The sequence below is a fragment of the Pygocentrus nattereri genome, chromosome 29 (genome assembly GCF_015220715.1).
Source record: "Pygocentrus nattereri isolate fPygNat1 chromosome 29, fPygNat1.pri, whole genome shotgun sequence".
Classification (NCBI taxonomy): domain Eukaryota; kingdom Metazoa; phylum Chordata; class Actinopteri; order Characiformes; family Serrasalmidae; genus Pygocentrus; species Pygocentrus nattereri.
In genome coordinates, this window is record NC_051239.1 from 4,037,236 (window position 1) to 4,064,492 (window position 27,257).

General features: G+C 36.6%; 2 protein-coding genes across 3 annotated transcripts; one reads left to right on the plus strand and one right to left on the minus strand.

The window, feature by feature from the left end:
• Nucleotides 1–12,443: 12,443 nt before the first annotated feature.
• On the minus strand, nt 12,444–17,712 carry LOC119262804. Its single transcript, XM_037536129.1, has 5 exons — nt 17,689–17,712; nt 17,466–17,570; nt 16,331–16,430; nt 15,730–15,837; nt 12,444–13,186 (listed from the first exon to the last, which is right to left on the minus strand). Exons 2-5 carry the CDS (start codon nt 17,513–17,515, stop codon nt 12,725–12,727), a joined length of 720 nt encoding a protein of 239 aa, XP_037392026.1. The 5' UTR covers nt 17,516–17,570; nt 17,689–17,712; the 3' UTR covers nt 12,444–12,724.
• Nucleotides 17,713–18,097: 385 nt separating this feature from the next.
• LOC119262805 (coiled-coil domain-containing protein 106-like) lies at nt 18,098–23,861 on the plus strand. Of its 2 annotated transcripts, XM_037536131.1 has the most exons (6): nt 18,098–18,403; nt 18,488–18,583; nt 20,296–20,391; nt 21,119–21,274; nt 21,439–21,594; nt 23,351–23,861. In XM_037536131.1, exons 3-6 carry the CDS (start codon nt 20,370–20,372, stop codon nt 23,662–23,664), a joined length of 648 nt encoding a protein of 215 aa, XP_037392028.1. In that variant the 5' UTR covers nt 18,098–18,403; nt 18,488–18,583; nt 20,296–20,369; the 3' UTR covers nt 23,665–23,861. The 2 variants fall into 2 exon arrangements, with proteins under 2 accessions (XP_037392028.1, XP_037392027.1); XM_037536130.1 differs by having other exon boundaries at nt 18,098–18,583.
• The last annotated feature ends 3,396 nt before the right edge of the window (nt 23,862–27,257 follow it).

The window sequence follows — 27,257 nt, forward strand, 5'->3', positions numbered from 1 at the left end:
TTTTTCTACCTCAGTAACTTCTGTGTTTATGTCTGTTAATATCTCTGCACCTTATTCCACCACCTCATGTCCAGAGTGAGCGCTGTGTCGGTGCTGCACTGTCCTGTCTGTTTACTGTGTCTAGTGTCTGTTTAATTTATCGTATTTATTGTTTCTAGTTTCATTTTTTGTTCGTACGCGATGTCAGCACGTTCACACTTTGTACTTTTGATCCTTGTTGCTCCGTGATGTTCCTGGAGGAACGTAATGTCACTCCACTGTGTACATAGACAATAAAATCTCTTGACCTCTTGACCTTGACAGCGGCTTTTAACAGAGAAATATTTACATTTATGTGTCTCTTTGGTCGCTTGTGCGGCCGTCTTGCCGATGATTCGCAGGGCATTCTGGGAATTTTCTCATAACACTCCGTTTGTTACGCCTCTGAAAAATCTCCGTTTGAAGGGCCAAATAGCCCCAACACTTCACCCCCACCCCTCCATCTCAACAACAATCGGGACACCCTACCCCTCGACGTGAAGGCGCAGAACGGAGGGGCAGGGCTGAGTGTTAGGGCCAAGGGGGGAAAGGGGACCGGGCCTTAGTATCTTTCTAAAGCAGTGACTTTTAAAAGTGCTCTAGTACATTAGTTGCAATAAAGAGTTGAAATATATACACTACACTATACATTTAATGTATATGTTTCAATTGTGTTTCAAGTGTAGAATTTGCATCTTAGATGCTGCTTAAATTGCCTTCAACACAAGTTGGTCGAAATTAGGAAACAAAAGCACTTGTAGGCCTAGAAGATTTCAACATTATTTAAATATAATCTAAGGATATGTAAATGGTGTTTAGTTGTTTCTAACACTATATGTAAGTTTATGGTCAGTTAATACCCCCAGTTGCCTGGGGGTAAGTTAGGCCAAAGGTCACACTGGGTCATACTTCGAAAACAGAAATAGGTTAATGTAGTGTTTCAGTTTCTATGGAGGCACAACAACCCTAAATATTCATAGCAGCTACTCTCTGGAATAAATACACATTTGTTTTTCTGCAAAATCATGAATTATAAGAAAGTGGCTCATCACACCTCGTCCTCCCCTAATAACTAAATATTAAATAACCATACAGAAAATAATATTCAAATTAGTGAATTAATACCGACACATATACAGAAATATATATACATAAATACAAAGAAATTAAACAAGATTGTTTTTAAATGCATACTTTTAGTTCCTGTTATTATTATTATTATTGATATTATTATTATTATGATTATTATTATTGTTATCTTGCCAAAGGACTCCTAAAAGCTTTTTTTACTGTGTATGTTTAAGTGACATATGTACTCATGTTTAAGCGCATCTTAGTCAGTGTTTATTAGCAATTCTTCAAGTCTTCTGTCTTAAAAAAACACACTTTTACTTTTATTAGGAATAATAATAATTATTATTATTATATGTATAATAATGACTATTGTTATTCTTTCCTTTCTTATTTTTCTTCTTTTTATTATTACTAGTAGTTTATTATTAGTATCTCTAAAAGTATCTCACACATACAAGCCGTTTGTGTTGGTGAGTCACACATGCATGACATGTAACACACAGACTAGACAAGCACACAGACTGTTAACAAGCATTAAGAGACAAACAAAAAATAAACAAGAAATATGTAATTATGTTTACATATACAGATATGAATATCTATACTTAGGCAGGTCTGAGGAAACATATGAAAATATATAAATATACATTTAGGATTTCAGGATATTATAAATTATTCTTAAATTAAATTATAGGCCAGGCGTTGTATTCGTTTTCGGGGGTTTCATGGTGCAGTTACATACTGTGACCACCAGATGTCGCCAGCGCGGATAACTTTAAACATGAGTCAATTTCACGGCCGATCTGTTCATTTATAACTTTAAAAAGTGTCAAATCAAATCTACTCAGGGAATCTATGAAGGACCACAGGAAGATCTCGTATAAAACACACATTTTATTTTGTTTATTTCAGGTTATTACAAGCTACATTTAAATTATGCGCCAGTAATATTTGAGTTTTCTCTTTCGGGGGTTTCATGATTCATTTACGTGATTTGACCACCAGATGGCGCCAGCGTGGATAACATTAAATAATTTTTATTATTAACATAAGCAAAAACGCTACTCCAGTTAGGCTGATTGTCAGAATTTTTTTTTCCTGGCTCTAATTTTTTCAACTTGAGCATCGTAGAAATGTAAATATTATAATTCCAGTATTAATTGTCTGGCACCCAACACAGTTAAACAGTTTGAACAAGGACTCTTCAGTGGATTGGAGAGGCCTTAGAAGAGTTCTGGGATGGGGAGCACAGTAAAACCTGTAATTAAAGAAACATTGTTAAATAAAATTGATGAATATATGACCAGTAGGACCAGAAAACCACAGTATTAAAAACAGATGTCTAGTATTTTTTTGAACATTTTATAAATACTCAGCTTCACTGAGAGAGAAAGTGGTTTAATCCAGAATCCAACTAGGGCTGGGTTACTGGTATAAAGCACTGGGATTCATTAAGTCTGATCTGAATGTGGCTGTGAATTGTCTGTTTGGCCTCACAGCCGGGAGACGGAATCCAAGCTGCTCTTCATTGACATCTACTGTAGATTAGTCAAGGCACTAATAGAGTCACTTTAAAAACTACTGTTTATTCATTTTCTCAGGACTGTAAACAGTGTGTCTGTTCATTTGGATGTTGGTCAGATTAATAAATTAAGCGCTGGAGCTTCTCTGGAGAAACCTGTGCAGTCCATCTGTAGTAAACCTACTCAAGCCTCACACCTGTATCATAAGAACACAAGACTGTTTACATTATCTAACAGTTTCATTGACATTGAAGAATTAACTTGGTCAGGATTCTGGTGGGCCTGGCTTGCAGGTGAGTTGTTCTAGCCCCCCTGTAGCTACACCCCTGGTAAAAAGTATGTTTTGGTCCTTGACCTGCATCTTCAGCTGTAGTTATAGTCACCGTATCTTGTCATAGTGATATCAGTTCACCTTATATTCCTGTTAGCATGCAGTTTTGAATCCACACATTTTCTAAGCACACTTCTCCCTGAGGGTCACAGCGGTTTTGAATCAAGTAGAGATTAATATCTTCACCTGGCGCATCCTGACACCTCATTCAGTCTAAATCTGATCTAGAATGAGGTTTTTGAGGCCATATCTGTCACAAATATGAGAAATCTGATCTAAGAACAGACATCTGACTCGGTGTTGCTCTGTAAATACCAGTCTTAATTCTGGTGTGTGCTATTAAGGTACATAGCCACTACAGGACACTACAGGACACCAGCTGGATGCAAAGGGTTTCAGAGGCCCGTCTGGTCCTGGTGAATTCTGAACCACATTACTTGCTGTTTTTTCTGCGCACACTTCTCTGAACGCATAAAATCAAATCTAAATAAATAAAGGCTTGGGTTTTAATAATGAGGACATGTGATGTGAATGTGACAGGGAGCATGAAGTGAAGCTGCAGTCACATTCACTTCCACTGCATGTCCACCAGTTTGTATTCACTCAGTCTGTCTTCACTCTACCAAGTCCTCAAGTGTTTCTTCTGAAATGAAGGGTATTAATAGTGAGTTTGTCCCTTTTTGCTTAAGTAACAGCCTCTGGGAAGACTTTACACCAGATGATGGAACATTGCTGTGAGAATTTGATAGAGCATTAGTGAGGTCATATACTGATGTTGGATGGTCAGTTCTGGACACTCCAATTCATCCCAAATGTACTGGATGGAGCTCCATCACTCCAGAGAACACAGTTTCATTGCTCCTAAGCCCAACGCTGGGGGGCTTTATACCCCTCCAGCCCATGCTGGGCATTGGACAGTGTGACCTTAGGCTCATATGCAGCTGCTCCAGAGCTTCCCATCCTTTCGGGCAATGCTTTCCTATGGAGACTAAAGCTGTGTGTGCTATCAGCAATGCTTGGCCTTAGAACAGGTGAATTCACTCATTAAAAGGCTGTCTGGATACTTTTGGATGTTTAATGTACCTTTCCTACACACTTGTGCCAGATTTGCCTTAAATCTGTTTATGGCTTTGTCCAAAAGAAAACTGACAATGACATGTGAATAAATAGGACAAATGACAGGACAAATAAATGACATTCTGGATCCAAATGACCCTAAAGAAAAGTCATTCTTAGTGAATAGTCATTTTTGTAGACATACAGTGGAGTCCAAAAGTCTGAGACCACTGGGGGAAAAGCTGAAATGCTTCTGTTTTGCATTTTTGTGTGAAACAGAGGATTTTTTATTACAAATGACATCGTCAGCACAGCAATTTGAGTAAAATATTTGCATGAATTTTATAATTTAGAATGTCCCCCTTTTGCTTAATGACTGGCTTAGAGTTCACAGGTGGAAAAGCCTCTGATGAGCAGATCAAATCCACCTGAGAGTCTGAAGTGGAGATGTGACTGATGTCTTTGTACATGACCAACATGGTCAATGCTTAACATTTGCTCACATTAGAAACAGCGCAGAATCTTCACTCATTCTTCTAGACCTCTACACAAAACAGAAGCATGATGTCAGACCAGTGCTCTCTGCTAAAGCACTGTCCAGTAGTTACTGTAATAACACATATAGACCAGCAGGGGGAGCAGTTTGATGTCCTGGAGAACAGCAGTGGTGCTGTTTGCATTGCCCTCCTTCCTGGCAACAGATGATTCTGTAATGTTGTTTCGTGTAATTGGTTAGACTATACAAACAATAACAATATAAAAAAATATTAACTGTAAATATTTAGCTTAACTGAGAGAGAGAGTGTTATGATCCAGAACCCACCTAAGGGCTGGGTTACCGGTATAAAGCACTGGGTTTCATTAAGTCTGATCTGAAAGCTGCTGTGAATTGGCAGATGGAATCCATGCTGCTGTAAAGCTGCTCTTCATTGGCGCCTACTGTAGATTAGTCAAGGCACTAATGGAGTCACTTTAAAAACTAGTTTTATTCATTTTCTCAGGACTGTAAACAGTGTGTCTGTTCATTTGGATGTTGGTCAGATTAATAAATTAAGCGCTGGAGCTTCTTTGGAGAAACCTGTGCAGTCCATCTGTAGTAAACCTACTCAAGCCTCACACCTGTATCATAAGAACACAAGACTGTTTACATTATCTAACAGTTTCATCGACATTGAAGAATTAACTTTGAGCGGTCAGGAATCTGGTGGGCCTGGCCTGAAAGTGAGCTTTCTAGCCCCTCTGTAGCTGCACCCCTGGTAAAAACTGTGTGTTTTGTGTTTTGGTGTCTGACCTGCATCGTGTGCTGTAGTGCTGTATAAGTCAACAGGATCTTATGGCAGTAACATCACTGCACCTTGTGTTCTTGTTAGCATGCAGGGACAAATAACTTCACCTGCCACATCCTGACGACTGATTCTGACTCTTCACAAACCATCTGAGGAGCCTTCACTCATTCTTCTTCTAGGTCTCCACACAAAACAGAAGCATTTCCCTCTGAATGTTGTCAGAGGAGTGCACTCTGCTAAAGCACGGTCCAGTAGTTACTGTAATAATGCGTTCAGACCAGCAGGGGGAGCAGTTTGGTGCCTTTGAGAATAGCAGTGGTGCTGTTTCCATCACAGTCTTTCCTGGCAACAGATGACTCTGTAGTGTTGTTTGGTGTCATTGGTTACTTTATACAAACAATAACAATACATTTCAAGGGACTTTCCAGAGGCGTCTGACCTCAGTGGCCAAGCTGGTTTTAGCATGTGAAGTGCTTTCGCTTTGGTACTTCAGCATTTGTGGTTTTGCCAACTTGATACTTGGCTTGGCTTCAATATCCTGTTTCTACAGGTTCTGGATAAACGCTGGAGCGAAGCAATCTATAAAAAACTGAAAGAGTGTCATGTAATGTTACAGGATATTTTTAAGATATGATAATAGGAAAATAGGCTATATTATTATTATTATTATTATTATTATTATTATTATTATTAATATTATTATTATTCTTACTTTTGCATTTGTTTTTAATATACACTTACAGTAAAAGGTATTATAGTGGCTATATAGAATGAATGCACTCTGGTGTCTGAATGACTCAGTGGGATATAGAGGATGTTAAAGTAGACGCTGCTCTGTATGAATCTACATTCACTCTGGAAACAGATGATGCTGCAGTCATGACTGGGTTTCTATTGGTAGAGCTGAAGCTTTCAGTTCTTGGGGAATTTCCAAACCGCCGCAGTGTGAGAGGGATGTTTTGGTTCCGTAAATACTTTCACTTCACTACAGACGCTTTCTGAGAATGAAGTTACTCATGAACTTTAAATCCCAGTTCTCCACTGTCATCACCTCTGCGGTTCTCCAGCAGTGTGTGGCCTGTCTGAACTTCACTCACAGCAATATGTGCAAAGAATTATCACAGATTTTATCATCATTCACCAGCGACATCCATCTGTCTGCTCCAAATTCAGGCCATATACAGAATATATTACCAGACTGTGCTTGGTGAGACCCTCTTCAAAAGACTGGAAAAGCAGTGTGTGATGAAGTGTTGAGCTTAAAAGTGTCGCCCATAAAGATGCTTTGCAAAACCTGCTGTCTGGATGCGGGACGCCTATTCTACATGCTAAAATATTTAGAATTTACTTAAGTTATTTATAAGTGAGTTAGTTTAGACCGAGTTAGTACCGGTATCAGTACTCAGTATCGTCCAGTACTTAAGGATCAGGTATCAGTATTGGAAGAGAAAAAGTGGTATCAGTCCCAAGGAACAGGACTAACAGACGCCACTCTTGAAAGATCTAAAAAGATCTTTATTATTAAAGATTATGAAGATTAATAAAGGTCTAAAAATATCTTTATTAATAAAGATTATGAAGATTAATAAAGGTCTAAAAAGATTTTTATTAATAAAGATTATGAAGATTAATAAAGGTCTAAAAAGATTTTTATTAATAAAGATTATGAAGATTAATACAAATCTTTATTAATAAAGATTATGAAGATTAATAAAGGTCTAAAAAGATCTTTATTAATAAAGATTATGAAGATTAATAAAGGTCTAACAAGATTTTTATTAATAAAGATTATGAAGATTAATAAAGGTCTAAAAAGATCTTTATTAATAAAAATTATGAAGATTAATAAAGGTCTAAAAATATCTTTATTAATAAAGATTATGAAGATTAATAAAGGTCTAAAAAGATCTTTATTAATAAAGATTATGAAGATTAATAAAGGTCTAACAAGATTTTTATTAATAAAGATTATGAAGATTAATAAATATCTTTATTAATAAAAATTATGAAGATTAATAAAGGTCTAAAAAGATCTTTATTAATAAAGATTATGAAGATTAATAAAGGTCTAAAAAGATCTTTATTACTAAAGATTATGAAGATTAATAAAGGTCTAAAAAGATCTTTATTAATAAAGATTATGAAGATTAATAAAGATCTAAAGAGCCAAAAAGATCTATAGAGATCTTCTCCAAGTGATACAAGAGGCCAGTGCACACAGTCGGTGGATAATGTATCAAAATGATAATGATGGCAAAATGATGGCATCAGAAAGCCTCTCTACACTCTTAAAAAAAGATGGTTCTTCCAAGGTTCTTTAGTAAAGGGAATGGTTCTATTTAGAGCCATAAGTTCTATGTACAGCCATTTCAGGCTTAAATGGTTCTTGGCATTATGAAATGGTTCTTCAGACTAGAGTAAGTATGTCTTGTTTATGGTTCCATAGAGCACCAAAAGGGTTCTTCTGTTGTTGAAGACCTGATAGTGTAACAATAGTGAAACCCTTTTTAGGGCTATAAAGAACCATTCACTTTACTAAAGAACTCTTGAAGAAGCCTCGTTTTGTGTGTAGTCTGATGAGCTTGTCAACAGCTTTTCTTCTCTGTTTTTTACATGGAGAAAAGGGTCCAAGTAACACATGACGGGAGTGAAAACTGGGCTACAGTTACTCGTTTTCAACATGACACTATTATAAAAGGCTCTTCACTAAAGAAACTGTTTTAAAAACTATTTGTTCCGGAAAATACGTCCACAAAACAGACCAGATTTACATGTTGAGTTAGCCAGATTTATATAGCTGCCTTATACACACTCACCGGCCACTTTATTAGGTACACCTGTTCAATTGCTTGTTAACACAAAGAGCTAATCAGCCAATCACACGGCCGCAGATCAATGCATTTAGGCATGTAGAGGTGGTCAAGACGACTTGCTGAAGTGCAGACCGAGCATCAGAACGGAGAAGAAAGGGGATTTAAGGGACTTTGAACGTGGCGTGGTTGTTGGTGCCAGACGGGCTGGTCTGAGTATTTCAGAAACTGCTGATCTGCTGGGATTTTCACACACAAGCATCTCCAGGGTTTACAGAGAACGGTCCAAAAAAGAGGAAATATCCAGTGAGCGGTCAGTTGTGTGGACGAAAATGCCTTGTTGATGTGAGAGGTCAGAGGAGAATGGGCAGACTGGTTCCAGATGATAGAAAGGCAACAGGAACTCAAATAACCAACCAGAATCTCTGGGGAACGTTTCCAACACCTTGTTGAAAGTCTGACACGAAGAATTAAGGCAGTTCTGAAGGCAAAAGGGGGTCCAGCCTTTTACTAGCACTTACTGTACCTAATAAAGTGGCCTGTGAGTGTAAATGTCTGTTAATTAACTAGCTTCAATGCCACTCTTAACTAAATTGGTACAGCCCCTGTGATGGGTCATTCTACAGAAATGGCCATTTTTGTGTCCCCTGCGTTTTTGTGTGTTTACAGATATATTACACCTAATAAACAAGTTATGGTTACAATTAATCTATATTTTAAAATAAAACTTAATTATTTTAACAATTACACCTTCTTTAGTCGTTAATTTAGCAATATTGATTTTTAAATCAATCATATAGAGTTCCAAACATCACAGAAGAGCTCATCCCCACAGCCAAGTGTGAAGGCTGAGGCCATATTCTGAGGTAAAAACATGTTTTTCTGTCATTTTAACTACAATAATCTATACATGATTATGGAATATATAAATTAAATGACATAAAGAAAACAAAAGCCAAATAAATATAATAACATATATAATGAAAGTTCCCCCGGAGTCGTGTCACTGGTGTTACCGCTTAACAAAAAAATCTCTTATTCTGAAATAAAAATCACACTGATGACATCACTCGACTTCCCTTTACCTGTTTACTGAAGATCTATGAAGAAAAGCTCATGGTGAGTCCACTGTGTCTCTCAGTTCTCAGAGATGTTCTCATTTAGCCCATGATTTCATATGAAGCTTTTAGCTGACGTCACTGGTGTGACCAACTTTATTCTTAGATAATTATGAAAAAACAGAACACAAAAGGATTAAATTGCATATTTTAGTGGATGTTCCCTGATTGACAGCGTGTGGTTTGATGTTCTGTAAAATGCATTTTTCATTAAAAACGTCTCTGGTGTTTCCTTTATGTGTAACACCAATGAGGATCAGTAACACCAGTGACTCCTATAGATTAATAGAAAAGTGGACACCCCTCTAATCTAGATTTATAAAAGAACAGACCATATAAAGTTAATAATCTGGCATAAATGTTTCACTAAATTAAAGCCACGGAGTAACAAAGCCTCATTAAACTAGATTTATACACCAGCCACAGGTACATCAGTTAGCTAGACTTATATAACCATGGAGATCCCCAGCGTGGAACTAGTTAAATAGCTGGAAAAACGACTCATTATATGTTCATATAATCACAGACCACGTTTACCCGTCACGTTAGCTAGATTTATAAAGCCAGGGACCAGATGCAGATGTCAAGTTAGCTCGCTGAGCGTTGGACTAGCTATTCAATAGTAGTGTAGTAGTATATAGTAGTATATTACTCAACACGTCACGTTAGCTAGATTTATATAGAATTAGGTGATTAGAAAGCAAAAATGCCTCATTAAACTGGATTTGTGCAGCCACATCTACACATTGAGTTAGCTAGATTTATATAGTTATCAGCTACCATTGAGTTTGTTAACCAGCTTTAAACAATTCCTGATTAAAACTGATTTTCACAGTTTCACAGCTGTCCAGGTAGCTTGATTCATACAGCCACGGAGTCGGCTCACTAGCGTTGAGCTGGTTAATTAGCAAGCAAAATGGCCATTAAACTAGTTTTATATACCCATGTTCCATGAGCACGCTGAGCTAGCTCGCTATCACTGAACTGGACAGTTAATCAGCAAAAATGGCTACTAAAGCAGATTTAGAGTTGAGCTAGTTAATTAGCCTAAACAGCCACAGACCACATGTGCATATCAACTGCACTTGCTGGCACTGAGAGAGTTAATTAGCTCATTAAAGGCCTCGCTAAACTGGATTTATACGCCCATAGACGCCCAATTAGCTCTATACCATTAAGCTAGATAACCTAGCAGAAATACCTTATTAGCTTGCATGAAACACACAGAGCTCAGCTGCTGTTGACATCAGCACAGCGGATTTGGCCCACGTACAGATAGAGCTCTACCAATGATGCATCCAAGAAACGTATAAGGGTCGAGACCACCTGCGCAGAGGTGGGCCGACTGTTACTTTACAGATCCAGGCCATCACCAAAGTTCAACCGAGGAGTAACTTCATTTAGGGCCACTGCAAACCTCAGAGCTTCAAAACGCGTTTGGTGAGTAGATACTTGGTTTATTTGATGTGCCAGCAGCGTTCAGTCAAGCATTTACTGGCGTCTAGTCCTGTTTGTTAACACTGAGCTCTTTATATGTTAAAATAAAAATGGGCATCGCTTGTTAACAGGTAGCTAGTTAGCTGGTATCTGTTATGCAAGGCTAGTGAGTCACATAAACAGAAAAAAGTTTTTATTTTTATTTTTAAAATGTTCATTTTGAGCGAAGCTCTGCTGGAAAACGGGTTTAATTCCAACTGCCTTGTACTAAATCGACAAATTTCAAGAATTAAGACAAAAATTTTAACGGTTCAAATCGATTGAATGGTGTTGGAGTGACACAAAATCTGACACTAATCAGGTTGTGTGCTGTGTGGGGCTGTTAGCGTGCTGGCTAGCAGGCTTAGGACTTCACACAGACCAGGCTTGAGGCTTAACACATAATCTTAGACAATAAGATCTGAGGAAGAGATGTTGAGTGACTGATCCTGGAGATGTAGGTGAGTTTTAATATTTGAGCTGAACTGGCTTGAAACTGAGTGAAAATTCATTATTACGTAGATCATTCTTTATGGTTGCCATGGCAATTCTTAGCATTTTCAGTTTTTACCCTTTTTTCATAAACTTTATCATATATTATGAAGCTAATCAGGCAAACGCTGTCAGCTGCTAAATAAAGTGTCCAATCAAATCTCTCACTTTCCTTTTTTCCCCTCTTAGTCAGGGAAACTGCATCAGCAGAGTGAAGAGCTCAGAGCAGCATTAGTCCAGAGGGTTCATCTGGTTAGACACACTAGGTACACTGTAATAAAAAATATTTAATGTACATTTTCAAAAAAGTTGGGACGCTGTGCAAAATGTAAATGAAAACAAAATGAAGGATGTGTCTTTAGTTCTTACCTTCCAAGCACACTGGCTGAGGTCTTCCACTTCTCTCTTGAAATGTCCTTCCATAAAATACAAGCTTGCCTCTCAGGTTACTGCTTCAGTGTCTTGGTCCCTCAGTGGTAGAACACACTTCTCCCTAAACTCTGCACTGCACCATCTCTCAGCTCCTTCTGTCATCGACTGAAGAACCGCACTCTTAACTCATCTGTAGACTTGTGGTATAAATATGTCTTTTACTATATTTAACTATAAGGTATGACGTCTTTTAGGATATAGATTCCTGCTGTCTCAATCTAGAATATTCTGTTTTGATTTTGCTTCCACTGTTCGCACATTTTGTGCAGGTTAAGAGAATCTGCTAAATGACAAAATAATGTGGGTTATGAAAAATCATTTTCATGAATCCTTAATCAAATACTATGACACTGTATTGACATTCTTATGTATGTTTTCTCTGGCCCCTAAGTGAGTTCCATTTTACAGTTTATAATGTTTTTATGAATCCTTATTCAAGTGCCATAACGCTCTTATGTATGTTTTCTCTGGCCCCTAAGTGAGTTCCATTTTACAGTTTATAATGTTTTTATGAATCCTTATTCAAGTGCCATAACGCTCTTATGTATGTTTTCTCTGGCCCTTAAGTAAAGTGAGTTCCATTTTACAGTTTATAATGTTTTTATAAACCCTTATTAAAAAACCATGATTTCTAATATCTTCAAGTATGTTTTCTTCCGCAACTAAGTGAGTACCATTTAATATTTAATGTAAAGACAATCATATGTACAAAAGGTACTTGAGCTTTAATATAAGACATTATTTGGAACTTATGGCTAAAACACTTTTTACATAGAATGCTACATATGAGATATGCTACATATATATATTTTCCAAACTAGTATCAATTTACAAATTTCTTTACCCAGATACATCTGACACTTAGAATAGTAACTTGACTGAAATTACATTTCAATAACATTCAATTAATTAGTAATTGGCTATGTACTCATTTCATGCTGAAAAAATTTAAATTAACATCATTCCATCTTTAAATCTGCAATAACAATCACTTTGAGTGAAGCCGTAGTCCATTCTACAATTGTTACCTGTCGCAAAACTGATTTTACTGAGAAAACAAACAGGAGTGTTAGTATCCAAATAGTGATACAAATGAACAAATCATCCATCATTGGAATTTTTTCAAATCATGGATCAGTCTACCCAATAGACCTTCAGGGTGTTTATTTCCAAGCCAGTACCGCCATTCAATCAACCTAAGGTGGTACTTAAGCAGTCTGGATGTGCGATTACCCCTATGACGCCATATGTCCACCTTGTATGTCTGCCAAGCACGTTCAATATGCTGAGTGTGGCTGCCTGTCCTGGCATCAACAAAATTGTCTTTGTGGCATACAGAGAAATGTTGATATCCATACTGACTGAGCTGACCCCTATACGCACGCCATTCATTACTCATTATGTAACTTCCTCGTTTGACATGGCGTCTGATCACACGAAGAAGAACACGGCGTGAGCGTGTCTTCACAAGTTTGAGGATTGGTCTTCTAGTAGTTATCCCGACCTCCAGCATACCGAAGACCCACTGCCGTTTGCGACGCCAGCTGTTGCCAAATCGTCCTCGATTGTACTTGAGGAGGAAAAAGTTTGTTTAGAGGTAGTGCACTGTAAAAAAATCTATTTACAGTAAATTATTAATAGCTTAGTTGTAAGCAAAGAAATGTAAATATACAGCAATGGACTGTAAGACATTTAACTGTTATCTTACTATATTTCTATAGCAATGAAACCGCAGTAACTATTTTAAACACACAGTACTTTCCTACAGAGTCAGACAGATAATAAGGAATTCACTTTGGGCCATTGGGCCCTCAATGTATCTGGTATTTAAAATTAAGTTTTTGGTGGGCCGTGTTTATAGAAATACTTTAATTGTATATTTATTACATTTACAATTTCAAAGTAATGCATCACTACCAAATTAATTGTCAGGTGCTGCTTTGAAATGAAAATATTTAGTAAATTTACATCAACAACACACATTCACTTGTGTCCATTATGCGAGCAGAGAGCCATTAGGTGAAGCAGTATATTCTAAAAGGATGTTGAGTTACTTATGTTATTTAATATTCAGTTTCACTGAATCAGTTAAAGCACATATAGCTTGCATGGCCTGTGTGTGCTTAACAAAAACATTATTCAAAAAATTACTGGTAATTAATTATTAGATACTGCTCAGGGATAAAACATTTTTAATTAATGGTAAATATTTGTGAATTTGTAAAAATACTGCTGATCTGGTGTTTTTAAAAAGAAAATGAAAAAAAAAAAACAAGAAAAAAATCCAAGGTCAAAGCCAATAGTTCACAGGCTCTGCATTTTTCCTGACCAGGCAATATCAATGGCTGTGTTCATGCATACCTGTAGCAATACCAGACATGTTTATACAGCTAAAAAGAACAGCAAGAGTACACAAAATAAAACTGACATTTGCAACTGACATAAGCTCACAGGTGAGGTATAGGTCAGCTTGATACCCAGACAGCCTCAATATTAAATACAAGTCATGTAGACATAGATTACGTAATTACTGATAACTATAATAATATTTGCCAACTTACTGATTCAGTGACTCCACCTCCTATATGTCTATAAGCCACTTCATTAGGTCCACCTATCTAGCATTTTCACTGTCCACTTTATCAGATCAACTGACCATATAGTTTCACTCTGTAGTTCTACACTTACAGACTGTAGTCCATCTGTTTCTCTGCATACTTTGTTACCCTGTTCTTCAGTAGTCAGGAGCCCCACAGAGCAAGTATTATTTGGGTGGTGGATCATTCACAGCACTACAGTAACACTGATGTGGTAGTTGTATTTCAGTGTGTGCTGTGCTGGTACGAGTGGATCATACAGTTTGTGAGTGTCCACTCACTGTCTACTTCATTAGACACATCTAACCTATTGGACCACTTTGGAGATGGAAAGCTTTTGATCATAATTTATCTGAAGCCACATAGATTGTGTTGGTCATCCTCAGTCTTTCGTTGGTGCTCAGTTTCAGGACACAGGACATTGTTAACTGGTAATTAAAAACTCCAGCAGCACTGCTGTGTCTGATCAAATATGCGCAGCATACATGCACAAACACTCCACCACCACGTTAATGTAACTGCAGTGCTGAGAATGATCCACCACCCAAATAGTATCTGCTCTGTAGGGGTCCTGACCACTGATGCAAGGGGGTAAAGGGGCAGAGAAACAGATGGACTACAGTCTGTAACTGTAGAACTACAAAGCGCACATAGATCTTCAGTGAAGCTGATAAAACAAGGACAAGGTAGGTATACCTAATGATTAAGTGGCTAGTCAGAGTATACTGCATTTTTATTTATGCCCAAAGTCTTTAAAATTTTTCACTAAATTTACCATATTTTGTGTTATTGCTGAAGAATTTGAAATAGTGTAAATATTTTTGGGGATTCTGGGAGTTTATTTCATAGGATCTTACACAAATGTAAACTATCATTCGCTGAAAAAATTTGCTGCATTCTTGCCAAAATACATATGATGCATCCATATATAAGATGTTCATAACCCAGTTTGAGCTGCATTTGGAGTTTCTGATCCTTTTGGCACTTGTTAAATGTTCCAGTTGCTGAAAAACAATTCATCCTCTGGTGTGTCACCATGCCAACAGCAGAGATGACTGTGATTGGTTAGAGATTGACTTTCGATGGAAAACGTTTAAAAAGAGCACATTTTCATTGTCTGAATTTGCATTTGGTGTATAAAGGCCCTTAGGAAAGGTTATTGTTTATAGCATAGGGTTACCATCCTGCTAGAGAACGATAATGTTTAACATCATGTACTAACACGCATGAACATATTTCATAAAATAAAAATGATTACAGAAAAACTGCAATGTTTTTCATAACCCAAGCTTAAGCACATTTTTCAATTTTAAAATTTTTTGAAAAATAAGTCAGTATTGGATTTGGATTGGTGTATTTATTTTACATTACCATCATAAGTTCTGCAGGAACCTTACGAACACTGATTTTAATTGTGAATCCTTTTTCTTCCAGATCACAAAACACTAATCAAACAGCATTTGATGTGAAAAAACTCTATTACCTTAATCACACATCTAGTAAAATAATACATTACCTTCCTTTTGTGAGAGAATTTACTTTCATCTAGAACAACGAAGTGATGTCGACCTCCAACCTTCATGCCTTTGCTTTTAAGACGGGAAACAGCTTTCATGCACACCTGCTAATCATAGAGAAGTACATTACAAAACCACATATTGTATAAATATTGTAGCTGGAATATACTTCCATTTCCCATTTCTAAGACCTTGCAAAATGTAAAAAATACAATTTAATAATTATGCTTTGTATTTACTTGATTTAGGTGAGTCCATTGGTTGCAAATGACTAAAATATGTTGCATTAACACAAAACAAATAAACCTAAAAAAAAAAATTGTGCTTGTGTAATGTATTTTATTTATTATCCACTTGACATGTTTAAGTAGTACCTGTTTCTTTTCACTGTATAGGCTAAATACTGTATCTGTCCCTGCCTCCCAGCTTTAATTCAGGGAGTGATGGACCACATATAACTCAACTTCTGGCTGGGTCACAACCCGATTCACCTAAATCACCAATGAGTTGTTTGTAAAACGCACAAACAATACCTGTCAAATTTGATTGACCTATTTATTTGATAGGGAACTATATATAATGAAGCAGTCATAAACAGACCTTTCTTACTGTATGTGCCATTTTGGTCAGCGTTCTTGAACTGCCAGCAATCCCGTCTTCAAGCATGTCAAGTTGTCTTAGCTGCAGACCTTGAGAAAATCTACATTAGATGTAAGAGGTTAAAACATTAGTTCAAATAACCCACAAGTTTATACACATAACTTATAAATGTCTACATTTGAGTTGGGGATGTTTCTTTTGTTCTTTCAATGTTCCACCCCATTGAAAGTAATGCCCACCACCATAACACAGTCGACCACAGTGGGATGAAACAATAAAATAAATACAATTACTCATCAGTCTGCAATTTTTAATTCATTTCAGATTAATTTTTTAATAGGCACAGTGGTTTTGTACAGATTTTAGTGAAGGGAGAGGCCGAGTTGTTTCAGGATAGTACATGTGGGGCCTGTTCTGGAAAAACTGTGGATTAAATAAATGCCCCATTAAATAATTACAGTGCCAAGTTAATATTATTCAAACTTTAGCTAAAGGGGCTGGACAATGGACTATTACAATAAAACTTTATCTCAGTAATTCTGAACTTATGTGACTGGATGATCATTAGCCAAAGTCAAACTTGGAAAATATTAATTAAACTATAATATTATATAAACTAAATATTAAATAAATAATATTAAATAAACTTAAACTATAATAACTCAATTTCTATCTGCTCAGGATCTTGTATATATGTAACTGTAATCATAAAAATGTAAACAAATGCAAGCCAGCAAGCATTTTTTTGTATTTTTGTTTCTTTTTAAACTTTAATTTTCAGGCAGAGGTCGAACCTTGAATTGATATCAAGATATCGAAATACGGAGGTAAAGTTCAATCACCCCTGACTATGGTAATCAGAAAGGTAGCTAAAGTTCACTGTGTTTGTGACTAAAGCAAATGCCACTGGCTTTTGGTAAATAAAGTAACCTAATGTTAATGTTACTTTGGATAGGCGGCAATGACAGTCAACAGTTATAGCTCTCCCCTTTCCTACTACACTGTAAAAACAAGTATATGGGCCAATGACATCCTCTAAAAGCCAGCCCGTGCATAAATAACAAGTCATGAGTAACGCTAATGATAATTTCATCGAGCTCTAGAGAAGCGCTGAGAAATAAGTGTAACTAGCTACCTGTATATGAACATCAGCCATCTCGCCAGGGACTTGCGAGATTTGTACATCACAGATCCATAACGTACTGATGTTTTCTTTGCTTTGTGGTTTGTTCCGCAAACCCTTAAGGCAAACATTAAAAGTTCAATCAGTTTATTATTTTCACTGTGTTGTGAGTCAAAATGAGTTTAGGCAATGTTATGGTGTATGAAATCTAACAAAGTGCAGTCGGGCCACTTACCAGGTAAGACCATCACTGCGCGCGCTTTCTCTCAGTCGCATGCGACGTGTGCAAATGCAGCACCGCATTGATCGTTTCAGTGTCCCCGGCGCTGCATCCACCTCACAGTTCTTCTCCTGTTGTTAAGTGTGTCCCGTTGATGTACAAGTTTAAGAATATCTTCACTTAAACGAGCCATACTAGGCAGAAGGACGCGCTCTAGATGTCTAAGCATAACGGAATGCTGGGAAATGAAGTTCGTACCACGTGTGTCGCGGTAGTTTTGTTTTGTGCGGTAATGTTAGTTGCATGCGATTATTTCCCGTTTCATGTTTTTATCGCTTAGTCTGCAGCAAAGGAAAATCATGGTAAGTAATAATTTAGGGTCGCATATAATGGTTTCTTACTATAGATACAGCGTAGTCGTATTCTTAGGGTAGGTCCCAATGTGCAGTGTCTTGTGAATTTGAGTTCCTAGATAGCCTTGCTTAACACAGTGGTAGCCAGCTTGCTAGGTGTGGCTACCAAAATGTTAGCTAGCAAGTGGTGACATGAGCCTGAGTGTGTTTGGGCTGTGGGGTCGCCAAAACAAAAACAAAATGTTTTTGTGATCTTATTTTCTTTCATGTGTGATTATGAGAAACAGAATCGTATAAGTCACGCGCCAAGTCAAAAGAACAAGTTGAAAAGGAGCCAAAGGGGGAACCAGGAACATCTCTTCCACCACAAAAGCACGGTGTGTAACAGTTACTCAACGTATTTGGCCAGCTGGCTGGTTTAAGGCTAAATAAAGTAAAGTAACTTTATTTCTCAAAAACAGATGTGGAAATAATCACGGGCGAGAGTTCATGTTCCAGACCACAGCATGGCAAAAAGAAACTGCTGCCACGGCCCCAGTCGTTATCCATCAAGAAAGGTCAGTAGCTAGATAAATTAGACCGTAAACTAACTAACTAACATGTATGTGGTTATATGTGGTTATGTGGGCTACTTAAATGGGGCTGCACAATTTTTCATTAAATTTTACTTATGATTTTTGACTTAAAACTGAAATCATGATTCTCATTTATAATTCTTTGAATAGCAATTTTGTACAGAACAATATGAATTTATGAAGGTCTTTCATTCTGTATCTTAATGTGTGTACAGCAATTTGGAGATGAAGTGTATGTAATATGCAATATAGTGAAGTAAAAATGCTTTCTAAATAAAATTAGAATTATAAAGTATAAATAGAATCGTGTAAAACAGGCAAACTACCATCACCTTACAACTGAGTTTGGTAATACACATGAAAGGTGTCTGCATGCAAAACATCTGATACTTCATCTTTCGTATTTGTTAATGTTAAAAATGTTATGTAAATGTTAAAATCAACACATCTACAGTTATAGTTGTTTCACAGAGTGGTAATATGAACTATTATGCCATTTTATGAAGATGTTTCGCTGACAGCTTTTTGTACTTAATATATAAATAGTTTACATTTTTAGTGTAAGGGATTAAAACTATGGTTACTCATAGTTCATTTTAGATTAAATAAATGTTACAAAGTAGGTAGGTTGCTTACTTTTAAGCTAAAATGAAACTTTTATTATTTAATTATTTGCAACACATGCAGTGTAAAGTAAGCAACAGGGATCTTTACAAGTTTGAATTTGTTAAACTGAAAATAAGATATAAACCACAGATTATTGTTCTGTGAAAGGGGCCTTTTATGCTCAGTTTCCGTGTTCATGATTTTATTTTTGAGGTCTACTAGAATAGATTTACATGCGTCACTGTTACTAAATCATTTTACCATGTTGTATTAGCATGCTAAGCTTGCCGGTAGGCAGGCAGTAAGAATTGTGTTATGGGATGGCATCACTTTGTAACAGAGAAAAGGCTGGAGTACCAACAAGGTATTTTGAGCAGCCAAGAAAATTGGTTTCTGTGGGAGAGATTTTCTCCCTCTGAACTTCGATTTGACAGAATTCGTGACTTTGGAGACCATTTACATGCACAAAAATACGTCTTTTTTTAAAAAAGCATAATATGTCTCTTACTATTATACTCTTGTTATCTGTACTTATTTATTGCGTATATATTTATCATTTAAGACATCCATATTACAGTCAGGTAAAAGGACAAAGCCAGGTCATAACCAAAATCAGGGTAAAAATTCTCTGTAAGATGGAGCTGTTAGCACCCAAGAAGTAGATTTAATGTGCGTTTGTTGAAAGGAAGGGAACTGACCTCATTAATACAGGTTCCTTTCAGCCACAAATTGCCTGTATGTGAATGAAAAAACTCCAAACTACAGTAAACATATCCTACATTTCATTTAACTAGGTCTAGGTTGTCAAGCTTGGTAGATTTCTGACAGCTTTTACAATTCCACTCAAAGTTAGGCTGAAAACTAAGACTTCAACATTTATTGTTGAATATTAACAGTATTCTGAGTGTTCTAATAGTAGCTGTTTATAATTTTCTTTCTATCTGTCTTTATGTATATTGTTTGTACATTTCACATGCAAGCATAGATAATATTTGAAAGCATAAATTCTCTCCTTTTATCTTGTTTTTCTTTTTCATTTAATTTCTCTCTTAATGTTTGTCTCTTCTTTTTATTTTTCTATAAAACAGATGAGAGGACATTGGCTTTGGACTCCAGCCCAGAAAAGGCATCCACCTCACTTCCTAAAAAGAGAAAGCTGCAGATGGGAAGCCCCCTGAAAAAAGGTTATTATACAAAATAATTTTTTCATAGTGGGTTACATTGTATTTACACTCTGTTTATGAAGCCCTATCAACAGTGACTTTTTGTTTCTAGCAGTACCTGAGCTCAGGACTAGCTTTCTCTCTATTTGAGCTGGATTTGTTTTCCTAGAGGAGGTCTGGTATTGCAATTTGTAAGGAATTAGAATGACCAGCTATGTAAATTCCACCAATTTATCCCAGATTGCCTATATCAAAACCTCACACCCAGATATTCACATTGGCGTTAAGAGTAAGATTACACACATACAAGAAAACAACTTCCAGGTGAAAGAAAGCATTAGGCTAGTAATGTGAGATAATTCAGCGTAACAGATTTCACAGAAGACAGAAATCATATTGCCTTCTGAGAGGTACTTTCAAGATACCTTATGTTCATTCTCTTTCTAATTGTGCCATGACTAGTGTTGAATTTGAGTTTTTTTTTTTTGCATTGCAAATGCATTTTTAAAATGCCTTCCGCTAACTTTTTGTACCACATAGCCCTAAATATGATATGCTTGTTTCCATTTAGTTATATACTATACATTTTAAATAGGGCCCAGAATCTTTTATTAGGTCTGAAGACAGACTGGAAAGTCAGTGTCTGCAATATATTATCTTAGCTTATGGATAAACTTGATCCATTAGGTCTATTCTTTTGTCTCAGATGTCTTGTAATTTTTTGAAACGGTTACCTTTTTCATGGTAGGGATGTTTCCCACAGCTGCTTTGGAGCTTCAAAAGTTGAGGGGCAAAGTTGAACTGATGGAACAAAAGATCAAAATGCTGGAACAAGTGAATTCGGATCTGAAGGATGACAAAGAATTTTTGCTCAGCCAGATAAAATCATTGGTTCCTCAACTGAGTATGTATTAAAAAACAGCAACAATGTATTGGAACACATGGGGTAAATTAATACATATAACATAATACATACATGACAACAGACTTAAACCTAATCCATATTCTTTAAAACAGCATTTTTCTTGTTTTCTTCCTCCCTTATTTATTTCATTATTGTATACCCAGAGAGGCAAACCATTCAGACTTCATCAGATGATGAATCGAGCACATCATCATACACGTCCAGTTCTTCAGAGGAGGTGCCAAAAAAGAAAAAGAAGAAAAAGTCTTCTCGTGGAAGTGATAACGAGAGTCTTCAACTTGGCAACAGCAGGACCCGTAGTAAGTGAATAAGCACACTCTTCTGCTCACTCCCTTCCTGGTTCCTTTTCTCACTCCACCTTATTACTGATTTTTCCTGTTTACTTTGTCTTTATCAGTTCTGTGATTTATTAGACTTATTACTACAGTGGTCATTTTAATGACTGTCTTATGTTGCAACGTAATGTAAGAGCAATATTGTAGAAAACTGTGGAAAAAAACAATCACAGTTCTGAAAAAAATATGCGTTCAAAAAAGTTTATTTAATTTAATAAATGAATTAGATCAATACAAAGTTCTTTGTCATTTAATGCAAAGTCTTCATAATTGAGAATAGTGTACAGCACCATTAGAAGACATTTTTAAAAACCTTGCCAGGAAATTTGTAGTGGCTTTTACCATGTGCTTCTGTGCTGAGTGTTTTTGTATTCTGATTGGAAACTGTTGAACACTAGCAAGTAACCTGCATGTCTAAAGTTAGCAAAGTACCTGCTCACAGGTAAAAAAAAAAACAAAACAAACAAAAAAAAACTTTTTGGTTGGCCTTGTTTTCTGTCAAAGCAAACACTTCTTGGCTGTAGTCAGAGGCAGGACAGAGAGTTCCTGTTGCTCTACATTAATGAGTTAATTAGCTGGAGCAAAAAGGAAATTAAGACCAGACTGGGTCTCCTGCACCAGTCTTTACTGAGCCTGTTGAACACCAAGAGCATGCTCAGATTTACTGGACTGGACAGGTTTACTTGGATTAGAACTATATGCTACCCACAACAACAATAATTGTTTATCGGTTATGTTTTCTCATTACTTTGCTGTGTTACATAATAAACTTTTTTATTAAAAAGTTTATTTAAAGAGCAAAGAGCCATATGGGACAGTGTGGACACCCCTGGTCAAAGGAATAAAAAAAAAAATTGCTATCATTGTTATTTGCTGACACTGACAGATTGGAATTTTTTCAAAAAATTGTGCCTTGTGCAGACTTTATATATGTTATGTTACAAAAGTTAAAATATATATAAATGTAATTTTTTCAAATGTGTTAAATTTAGCAAATTGCTAGAAATTGCCACATATATGCCATATTTAAGTTGTTTGTTAGAGTGGATATGTTCATTTATTTACACTTACATAATCAACAAGTCTGATTTGAGGAGGGCTATTCAAACTTTTGTAAAATACTGTAAATAAAAAGCATAATAAATAAATATTTTCCAGCAATCATACATAAGCAACCTAACAGTAAGTGATGGTAATAATAATAGCAATTATTGTTCAGTTTTTAAGTAGTATGAAAACTAGCAATACATAACAGTAAGAGTTAAACATCATGTTTTTCAGTGAATCTTTAAAGTGAAACATGTCTTGAGCTTTTCTTACTTTTGTAAGATGGATTTTTCTAAACAATTTTCAATAGTTGCAGGCCTAGACGTTGCCATAGCTGCAAAATGTGTTGATCATTAAGATTCGCTTTGTGTCTTGGACATAGGAAATTTTAACTTTAGTGATATTACCAACCACTGAAGTAATTAGACATTTTCATGCTGGTTAGGTTACATAGAAATACAGCATTTATGTTGTTGTTGGCATTTTAACTGTACAGCACAATTTATTTAAGTAATTAAAAAAAAAAAAAATCATGTTTGATTTTGCCAGCATTCTTAGTCAGGTTTTCCAAAGATACAAGACTGTAGTTTTATATATTCATGCATATGATTATTGAACAGTATTTGAGGATTATGACTTTTCATTGCTTTTTTTTGTTTGTTTTTGTTTGCAGTGAAGACGATTAAAGGGGTCATAAAGCGCTATAAGCTGGCACTGAAGTCGTACAGAAGATGTGGCTCGATGAAGAGGGTGTTTGAAAAGCAAAACGTCGACAGAAACACGATTGCGCAAACTGCTCCAATTGCAGAGCTTTACATAGCATTTCCAGATGCCTTTGCTGCTTTGCCAGAATGGAATGACACTGTTGAGAAGATGTCAGCATATGCTGAACGTTGTAGGCAAGCAATTACTAGTGACATGGCTCAGCAAATTCTAGAAATGAAAAAGAAACACCTCCTTCTACCAATTGTGTATAAGCTCACATAAAAGTTAAGTTGATAAAATATTTGTGATACAAAGGCATCTGAATATGTAAACTTCATTTAGGTTTGTGGTCATTTTCTTTTGTACTGAAAAAATTTGTTTGTAGGAAATGTTAAGTAATTAAAGCCTGTGTTTAAATAGGATGTCTTAGAATTATGGGTAACACTGTATTTGAATTCTACCTACATAAGGGCTTTATGATGCATTCACACTGAATAATGTGTTTATGAAGCACTACTTGAACATTTATTAAGTGCTTATGTCGGTTACATAAATACATAAGTATTTATGTCAGCATTCTTAAGACGACTGTATTAATATCAGGTGAAATATGCCTGGAAACCACCCCCTCTTCCCTCCATGGCATGGATAAGATGATTGATGCAATTATGTATAGGGTTTAAAATGTTTAGTGCTGTAAATATGTTCAACGTTTATTCTTATTATGTCAGGACAATGAGGGCGTTTGAATTTCATAAAACATCTTATGTCAGGTTGCGAGAACCGACATAAGCACTTAATAAATGTTCAAGTAGTGCTTCATAAACGCATTATTCAGTGCTTATGAATGCGTCATAAAGCCCTTATGTAGGTAGCCTTCACATAAAGTGTTACCGAATTTTGGAGTATCTTGGTATTGTTAACATGATTGTTACGATGCAAGTTTAATTTATATTCACTACAGTCAGTTTGTAGTACAAGCTAGTTAATATGTCCGTGCATTTAACTTTTGAGTGATAACGTAATGGAACAACCTGCCTATTAATCACAAATATTGGAAAAAAAAAACAACTTTGTATACTGAAGGCATTTTCTTTTTCTCAGTAAAGGTGTTTAATGTAAATTTGTTTCCACATTTTGATTTACTGCTGCCATTAGATATTAACAGTAACAATTTTCATACTAATTTACAAATATTTGTTTATTAGGTAGCATGTCAAACAGCACATTAGAAATTGTTAAATGAAACTCACATAAAACAAGTTGAGACTAAAGTTTATTTAAGAAATTATATGTAAAGATGTGAAACTCACTTTACTTAAGGGCCAGAGAAAACATACATAAGAGCGTCATGACACTTGAATAAGGATTCATAAAAACATTATAAACTGTAAAATGGAACTCACTTAGGGGCCAGAGAAAACATACATAAGAGCGTCATGACACTTGAATAAGGATTCATAAAAACATTATAAACTGTAAAATGGAACTCACTTAGGGGCCAGAGAAAACGTACATAAGGGCGTCATGGCACTTGAATAAGGATTCATAAAAACATTATAAACTGTAAAATGGAACTCACTTAGGGGCCAGAGAAAACATACATAAGAATGTCAATACAGTGTCATAGTATTTGATTAAGGATTCATGAAAATGATTTTTCAGAACCCACATTATTTTGTCATTTAGCAGATTCTCTTAACCTGCACAAAATGTGCGAACAGTGGAAGCAAAATCAAAACAGAATATTCTAGATTGAGACAGCAGGAATCTATATCCTAAAAGACGTCATACCTTATAGTTAAATATAGTAAAATACATATTTATACCACAAGTCTACAGATGAGTTAAGAGTGCGGTTCTTCAGTCGATGACAGAAGGAGCTGAGAGATGGTGCAGTGCAGAGTTTAGGGAGAAGTGTGTTCTACCACTGAGGGGCCAAGACCCTGAAGCAGTAACCTGAGAGGCAAGCTTGTATTTTATGGAAGGACATTTCAAGAGAGAAGTGGAAGACCTCAGCCAGTGTGCTTGGAAGGTAAGAACTAAAGAGTTGTGTCTTCTTCCCTCAACAGGATCTCAACAGAGGAGTCACTGAAAAGTACTGAAACTTGCATCCTGCACCATTGTTTACTCTTTAATGAAGAATGAGTAAAGGGTTAAAGAATTTGCACATGATGAAATAAAATTGTAGAAAGAATTTCATAGACTTACTTCCCTTTCTGTGTAGTCTGTTTTCTTCTCACTCACTACTGTGCCTGTGTAGGCCTTGAAATTAACACTTTTGTTCAGTTTAACCAACTGCCTCATTTTGTAAAGCTGTATCACATCATCAGCACTGTGTCACCCTGACATACCAAACACAAAGCCACTAAGTCAGCTGTCATAACATGCTATGTCATTTCACCTCAGAAAATGTCATGACACAACCTAATGTCACCAAAAATCTATGTCTCTTGACATAGTTGTTATGTCAACTTGACATCAAAGTTGACAAAAGCAGTCTTTATGACAACTGACGACTTATGGAATAAGTGTTTATAAATGTTTATGTATGTTTGTGTCGGTTGTCATGAAGTGCTTATGTAGGTGTCATGTAGCCTTCATTAACGTGCCCTACAGTAAAGTGCTACCAATATTTGAATTTGATGGCAGCATGTTTCAAAAAAATTGGGACCCCAGGTGACTGGGGTCCTCTCTGTGTGGAGTTTGCATGTTCTCCCCGTGTCTGCGTGGGTTTCCTCCGGGTTCTCCGGTTTCCTCCCACAGTCCAAAGACATGAAGTCAGGCCAATTGGACGTGCTAAATTGCCCCGGGGTGTGAGGATGTTCTTTTCGGATCATTCTTCATCTAACACTCATTTATATGTTTTGTCTGGTGGTTGTTCATTACTAATTGACTTTTTCCTTCATTTTAAATGCAGTCATGAAGAATCCATCTTCACAAACTGCAAGTGACAAAGAAATTGACCAGATCCCTCCACATCTGGTAAGAGCCAAGGGTATTTAACACTGTAGGGTAGGGGTCAGGTGTTCGTTCTCTGTCTGCCTCTCTCTCCCACACAAGCTCTACATGTACACTCACTAACCACATGTTATACATCTTAGTTGTGCTCCTGAGACAGTAGTGCGTCCTGCTATGATGTTTGGTTTGGAGACCGTGGCTCTGTCTAAAAGACAGGAGGCTGAGCTGGAGGTGGCGGAGATGAAGATGCTGAGAATTTCGTTGGGAGTGACCAGGCTGGACAAGATTAGAGATGAGCAGATCAGAGGGACAGTGAAGGTGGAGCAGTTTGGAGATAAAGCCAGAGAGGCCAGGTTGAGATGGTTTGGACATGTGTTGAGGAGGAATAGTGGATATATTGGGCAAAGAATGTTGGAGATGGAGCTGCCGGGTAGAAGGAGAAGAGGTAGACCTCAGATAAGGTTTATGGATGTAGTGAAGGTGGACATGGAGATGGTTGGTGTGAAAGTAGAGGAGGCATTGGATAGGGCAAGATGGAGGCAGATGATCCGCTGTGGAGACCCCTAAAGGGAGCAGCCGAAAGAAAAAGAGCCGTGCTCCTGACAATTATAGACTCTAATCTGTCTGTTTCTCTGCTTAATGTCTTACCCCTTTACTCAATTCATCAATGGTCAGGACCCCCACATGATCACCACAGAGCAGGTTCTATTTGGGTGGTGGATCTTTCTCAGCACTGCAGTAACACTGATGTGGTTTTGGTGTGTTAGTGTGTGTTGTGCTGGTGTGAGTGGATCAGACACAGCAGTGCTGCTGGAATTTTTAAACACTGTGTCCACTCACTGTCCACTCTATTAGACACTCCTACCTTGTTGGTGAGCCTACATAAAGTCAGAGATGACAGCTGTCATGAAGTT